The following is a 7415-nucleotide window of genomic DNA, read 5'->3' on the forward strand; positions in this document are numbered from 1 at the left end:
CTTTTTAGTTCCCACGCAATCATCCATGGATCAATGAAAATATGCCAAGTGGCATTCAGAATTGTCACCCCCACATGATGTATTTTTATTTTTTATTTTTTTTTCCTCCTGTTCAAAGGTATATTGGTCTTTCTACTCGTGAAAGATCAAAGTGGGCAGTTGCAATGTTTCAAAAGTTAAACAAGCCGTAGAAAATTGAGCCCCTTCGTGGGCCGTGGTCTGTGGAACTCTGTTTTCCATGGTTTTTCTAAAGAGCTAGGAACACGCGCACACACAGTGATTAGACGAAATGTGTGGTATAAGCGATACATAAAATTATTGAATATATGAAATTGTAAAAGAGAGCGCGTAGGTTGAGAGTGAGAGAGTGGGTCAAAGTGTGAGCCTGCCTGTTTTCGGAATTTTACAATGCTTGATTACTTGGTCAAACGTGATGTTGGTGCTGATCTTTTTGGTTTTTAGTGTTTTGTTTGACGGATTTGCCACTCCTCCCAAATCTTTTAAGTCTCTTAACCACGTACCTCGTGTCTGTAATCTCTCTTTCTCTCTCAACTCACGCACTTCATGATTATTGTGCCAAATTCCCGATCACCAATCCAATCCTCTCTTCTCTTTTTAGTTTTTTTTTTTTTTTTGGGATCAAATTCTCTCTTTTAATTTTTTTGTTTGTGGATTTTAAACTATTTTTAATGTAAGCATCTTTAAAACTGACAGAGAGATGTCTTATTCAAGAATGTGAACCACATATACATTCGTTTACTAAGTCAATTATATTATTTATAGAATTTATTCAATTTAGATGAGGTATGTAGTTTTCTTTTTTCTTTTTTCTTTTTTCTTTTTTTCTTTTTTTTGATGCATTAATGAGGCATGTTGTAGTTTAATTAATTCATATGGGTTTCAATCCAATGAATTGAGTGCCATTACCTATTGGATTTCTGTTCATTTGATTGGTTCTTTCTTGTCAATTTTCACAATTTGTTTTTTTACACGTCTCTGTAATATTTTTATTGTCCCTAGTTTTCATATATTGTTAACAATTTTAATTGCAATTTCAGGCATCTCGTTATACATTTAAATGTGAAGTTTTATCAACAAAAACAGGTTTCCCTCATGCTAGCTATATTTGCTCGAAGACATTTGGAAATCCAAATAAAAATGAAGTCATTTTCACAGCAAGTTCTTTATATTGGTCATACTCAATATCACCAAAATTCAACAAGGGGTTTGGGGGGGTTCTAATGGGACCAAAATGGAAAACAACAGGTATCTTCCTGCATTTATATATCATCAATGACATTCATGGTTTGAAAAGGAAAATAGCAAATTAAGTTTGGTCCACTCCTGCTTTTTCAACAGCAGTTGAGCAATATTTAATGAAGAAAGAATTATTGTGGGCTAGCTCCATTTCATAAATCTTTACAACTCCCAAGTTATGGTTTAGCGATTGACGATTAGGTTGGGTAGCTGCCATAACTGGGAACCATTACTCAACTTTGGCTCGGTATTGTTTTAACAAACAGGAGAATAACAAGTACACCAAAATGCATAAAAGGATGAAAAAGTAAGAAAATATAAAAAAAAAAAGATGAGAAAAAAACGATTTGTGTTCGGTAGAAAGGAGAGAAGAGACAATAAAGACATTCCATATTAAGGGAGTAGTGTTATGAAGTGCACTAAATCGTGAAAATTCACTACTAGGCTTTAACCTTTAAGCAGTTTCCATATGGCAATATGTTAGACCCGCATTCCTACGTGGAAAATGGTAAATGGCAGAGCAGTGAAATTGATTTGAGATGAACACCTTTAAATAATATCAAAGCTCTCAAATAAATTTATCAAAATATAATATATATATATATATATACACACACATTATGTTTGAATATTTAAATCGTTTAGATTTAATTATATTTATGATTTTAAAAATTTATTTATGTTACATTCATATATTAATCAATAAAATATTAATATGTAATATTTAATATACATCTTGTTAAATTTATTTCGCGTCTCTGTCAGTGCTCTTTTACTATTTAACTTGATGTAATTGAAATAGGTGTCACGAAGACAATGTGCCATTAATGCAGCCCACATGCATTTAAGTCATGCTATGCAAAGCCAATAACAAGAGTGGGAATTTTTGTTGTGCCACCTGATTTATGGCAACTTTAACTTGGCAGTGCAGTAAGAATCTTTTTAGAACCAATTGAAATTAGAGACTGAAGGACCAACTTCTCTGCACAAACAAAACATTTTCTGTGCACTGCTGCAAAATCAACTAGTGTTTGGCCACTAGTTTAACATGTTTTCTGCTTTATGAACTAGCTATGCCATAGACCACATAGAACAGCTGAAAATGAGTTTTTACAAATGAATACTTGGAATTGGAATGAGGATAATCTATACTTTCTATCTAGTAAAGACGTAAGTTCTTTTTCTTGACAGCACGCAGAGCCTAGTTAGACATGGAAAATATGAAATTTAACTTTTACTTGGGACTCTTTCTCTACCAGGTAGAGAGTTTCAACAACACCTCATTCACTTGCTGTAATTTCCTTTTATCATGTACGTTTGCTTTACCAAAAAAAATAAAAAAATAAAATAGCTTTGCCTTACCTAATTCATTCACCAAAATAAAAATAAAATAAAAGAACAGTTTGATTCAATGGTTCTTTTGCAAGTTGCAGTGGAAGGTGCACGGTGCACCATGCTGCTTCTTTGCCGTGTAGAGATGAATTAGCTCAAGAATTTAATGATACACGTCAAAATTTATCACCAAACTGGCCCATTTGCACCAACTCTGCCATGTGATAATTCATCTCATCAATCAAGTTTCATAAGTTGAAGATGGGGCTGAATCTTTACAGGAGTCCCCAGATCATCTACCACAAAATTTCCCCCCCTTTTTCATGACATAAACCGTAGTCCTTTTTCTTTTCTTTTCTTTTCTTTTCTTTTCTTTTCTTTTCTTTTCTTTTCTTTTTTTTTTTCCTGAATCACAAAACTTTGGTAATTGTTAAATCTTAAAGTATGATGCATCTTTTATAATTTAAGTGTTGCAAAATTCATATATATAATTATAACTTCGACTAATTAAACTGATTAATGACATATATGAGTAACAAAATGAACAAAAAAGTCGAAGAGAAGAGTTTTGTATTTTTTCTAGTTCATGAGAATGAACCTCAAAAGGCTCCAAACACCAATAAAATAAATAAAAGCTAGCCCTTTTCTCTTCAAAACCAATTCAACCTCCCTTGATGGTTTTTTTAGCATGTATGTGTAAAATCGTGTCACATATCTTATTTCAAATTCATATCAAGATATGAAAATGTGAATCTTAGCATTTTAATGCAAACTGCAACAAATTAAGTTGGCATGAGATGGATCCGTAATTAAGTTTAAAACTTCTTTACATGAACTGGTGCCCCTTGCCTGCTTCCAGATTCCAGCATTGCCTCTAGGATTGCAACATCTCTGGCACCTTCCACATATGAGAGACGAGGCTCAGCTTCATATGGACTTCCCTTCTGAATCCATTGCAGCACTTGATGAATTAGAGGATAGCTCACCAGAAATATCCAAATAATTGAGATAAAAAAGGGGGCATGATGAAGTTAAATGCAGGAAAATAAGATAGCATCAAATTTAGATATGCAGCAAGAAGCTCCAACAACAAATTAATGGTCAAAAAAACTCAAAAAAATGTACTTGACAACCAAAAAATGTTGTAACTTGTAATTAGCCTAATTCCATCGATTGCAAATACTATTTGTCATTAGCATCTTGAAGTACCTTGAGAGAGGCCTGTGATATGTCATGTATAAAACTTTTGAATTCGTCTGTTACTCCACTAAATGGGTAAAAAGAGCTTTTGCTTTGCCCATCTGCACCATAAACTAAAATCTGCAAATATGATTTTTAGAGTCAGACCAGTTATTTAATTTTAGTCTAAAGAAAATTTTTGATTTCAAATGATCTGATTCATTTCACATGTCAAATATATAATTAAACTCTAAGTGGTCAAACTGTTTAATGCCATACAAATGAACTATACTAAAAGTTGGTCTTCAATTTACCACATAGCCATGTCTTCCATCATGGTTTCCACGCTCGATTTGTATTGTTCCCTTTGAGCCAACAACTCTCCAGAAAATCTAAAGAGGAACAATAAAATGAGCAAGTAGAGAAAAATTTATGCCTATATAGAAGATTAAAAGTTTTGGTCTAATACATGCCTTGGGTGACCTTGAAGAGACAACCATCACAAAAACTCCTGAACATCCATTATCCAGTTGACTAAGGCAAGAAAATCCCAAAACTTACCTTTAGTACTTAAGTTGTGTTAAATGAAGTCACAATATTCTGGGAATTTACAAATTGTAATAGTGACTTACAAGAGAGAAGATATGTTATCTGGAGGAGGTAAAGTCTTATCCACATGAGAGGTTGTAGCTGACACGGAGACTACATCACATCCAACAAGCTGTTTCAGTGGACAAGAAAATTATTCATAAAGAATCAGTATCTAAAGAGCAAGTGAATGAATTGCTGCAACAAACAATCAAAGGAGATAGAGAGAAACCATGAAAACAATGCAATACACATAAACTTCCTGAATAAATATGATATTGAAGTGAAATTGAGCCAATCAATTGGGCCACTGTTTAATGAGCAGCACAATATTATTTTATCAGAAATGAGAGGCTTAGTTCTTGGAAGAACCAAGACCATAGTTTACTGACTTTACCATCCTGAGCCCTGCAATGAAATGTACCCCCATATCCAGAATGAAACCCCCCTGCCACATAACATATATCATGTTACATTAAGAAACAACATGATTATGCTCTTAAAGGAACATTGAAGAAATTAACCAATGATTTGTTTGATAGCAATCATAATGTCAGAAAAAAAGTCCATTAGCCATTTATGAAGCACATACAGAAAAATTGCGCCGCCAAGAGCTTGAGAAGTAAGGGTTTGAACTGTTCATTGATCCTTCAATGACAAGTTGGACACTCATCATATCTCCAATTTCAGATATAAGCTTCTTTCCCTGTAACAGCAACACTGAATATCCAGCAAGCCAGAAAATGGGAACATAGGATAGAAACAAGTGCCTCCACAAGAGCAGAACATAGGATAGAAACAAGTACCTCCACAAGAGCAGGTTCAAATCGATAGTTTTCGGCCACAGCCCAAATGGGTTTACTAGGGGCATGGGTAAGAATGGAATTATAGTGTGCTAGTGCATTTTCCAATTCAATTATAGCTGCATTATCAAACCAGTGTTTAGTAACTTTGAAACTGTTTCATATACAAACTGAAGACTCTAGAAGTACCATAATGGATCTAGCACTAAAAGGTCCTTCTGCTTGGATGTGACTTGTCAGTCTATATCATTTATCATATTGAATACGCATATTAGCAATCTGAGCTTTAAATATTCAGGAATGAATTCCATGTGTATATCTACTTATTCATTCAAAGAAAAATCTAACATAGATTAAGCAGAAACTTCATACTGCTTACAAGCTGCTGCCGGTTTCTCTTTAGAGACGCCAAGTTAGCCACCAATTTTAACATGTCCAAACAAAACGAAAATTAGTATATTGCAAATAAGAATTATATGGAAATTTTAAATAACATCTTGATCATGTTAAACTTTTAGTCAATTGAAAGACAATACACTTGCAAAGTAGTAGTGTTTTTCTTTCTCCCTTGTGTACTTGGGAGAGACACTGTGAGGCTCATGTCAAAAATCTTCTTCATAAATCCGAGCCTCACAAAATTTATTAGAATCTTCTGAAAAGACATAAAGCAAGCCATGGCCAATTTCAGTATGCAATCATGCAGAACAAAAATCACCTTGAAGGACGTGTTTCCCTGCCCTGAGCACTCGAAGAGAGACATCAACCTGCATGAATTTGTTCATATATGTAAGAGACAAAATCTATCTATTCAAGTCCGGGTAGCCTTTGACAGTATGGTGGAAAATAAAGTGAAAAGGGTATGCTAAATGGTGATTGCAAATTATCTCTCAATAAGAGCTAGGTTTAACAACCTGTTTAGATATTTTTCTCTTCCCCATTCTAATGTATTACTCTTGGTTCAGATTGTACTTTCACTAAAGCAAAGAAACTGCTACATCTGACTAAGGAGATCAACTAGCAACAAGAATACAAGTAAAAAGCTAAACTTTGCTTCCCTCTCACCACCATGAACTGCTAGGAAAATGCCTACTTTGCGATGATTATAAAAATTAACCCAAAAGAGAAAAACTTAATCTGAGTTTGTCAATTCGAGCATGTTAAACAACGACATATAAAATGAAATGATCAACCAAGTTATTGAACGATGTAAAAGAAAAAAATAAATACAATCTTTGCAGAGCTAATGAGTAAATACCTGAGCTTGACCAGCTAAAGCCACTGCGACACCTAGTATAGAATCATCTTCAAGAATCTCATCAAGACCCTTATCCCCCCACTTGCATTCTACACCGGGAAAACTTTTCTGAGCAACCTCAACAGCTCCTCTTGCAGATTCCTTTACATAAACAATCAATAAAAGAGATAGAAATAAGCAAATGAACGAATGAATAAACACACCCAAAAACACACCTTTATTTTACTTTTAAGCTCTGTTTTGAATAAATTAATAGCCAAATAAACATAGAGCTTACCTCCGAACGGCTCCAAATGGCTTTAACAAAGACGAGTTCAGAAATCTCAGCAAGCCTAGGAATATACTGAGTTTTGACAAAGATACCAGCTCCAAGAATGGCGATCTGGGGTGCCTTTGCCATCTTCAAAGCCACCTGCAATTCCCTTGTAGTTGGGATCTTGGACCTGCAATTCTTGAAAAACAAAAATAAGAAAATGGTTTATTACACCTCATTTTCATGATTCTGCAATTTCGCCCTGTGTTTTAAAAATCCACCACATTAAACCTTTAATTTTCAATTTCTGTCACATTGTCCGATTGGATTTGATATTTAATAGAATACTAAGTTTCTGTGTAGATGAACCACGTGTGCTCTTTTTCATCTTTATAGTTTTATACTTAAGAAAATTTCACTCACGTCTCTTGAAATATTCCCTTATTTCAAATACATCCCTACCTTTTTTAAAATTTCATAAAACCACCTATTTTTTAATTAATATTTCATAAAACCATTCTAAATTTATATAATATCCAAAATACCCTTAATGATTTATTGACAAATTTTTAAGACGTTTGAATAAAATATAAATAAAAATTCAAATGACAGTTGAATGGCCAACGGTTATAAAATGCAATATAAATGCAGGATTACTAGTTTTTTATTGTACATAATTTATCAAAAATTTGATGAATTTTTCTTACAATCTTCAAGAAGTTAACACATTACACAACCGGCTCAAATG

At 33.6% G+C, this 7415-nt stretch overlaps 1 protein-coding gene across 2 annotated transcripts; it reads right to left on the bottom strand.

The window, feature by feature from the left end:
• Positions 1-3130: 3130 nt before the first annotated feature.
• On the bottom strand, positions 3131-7003 carry LOC107406353 (dehydrogenase FPY6). Of its 2 annotated transcripts, XM_048469220.2 has the most exons (12): positions 6692-7001; positions 6415-6555; positions 5875-5923; positions 5539-5556; positions 5163-5278; positions 4949-5062; positions 4754-4804; positions 4401-4489; positions 4242-4302; positions 4083-4160; positions 3799-3909; positions 3131-3533 (listed from the first exon to the last, which is right to left on the bottom strand). In XM_048469220.2, the coding sequence occupies exons 1-12, from the start codon at positions 6812-6814 to the stop codon at positions 3405-3407; spliced, it is 1080 nt and encodes a 359-aa protein (XP_048325177.2). In that variant the 5' UTR covers positions 6815-7001; the 3' UTR covers positions 3131-3404. The 2 variants fall into 2 exon arrangements, with proteins under 2 accessions (XP_048325177.2, XP_048325178.2); XM_048469221.2 differs by lacking the exon at positions 5539-5556 and having other exon boundaries at positions 6692-7003.
• Between the last annotated feature and the right edge of the window lie 412 nt (positions 7004-7415).

Source organism: Ziziphus jujuba, chromosome 10 (assembly GCF_031755915.1).
Source record: "Ziziphus jujuba cultivar Dongzao chromosome 10, ASM3175591v1".
Taxonomy (NCBI): Eukaryota; Viridiplantae; Streptophyta; class Magnoliopsida; order Rosales; family Rhamnaceae; genus Ziziphus; species Ziziphus jujuba.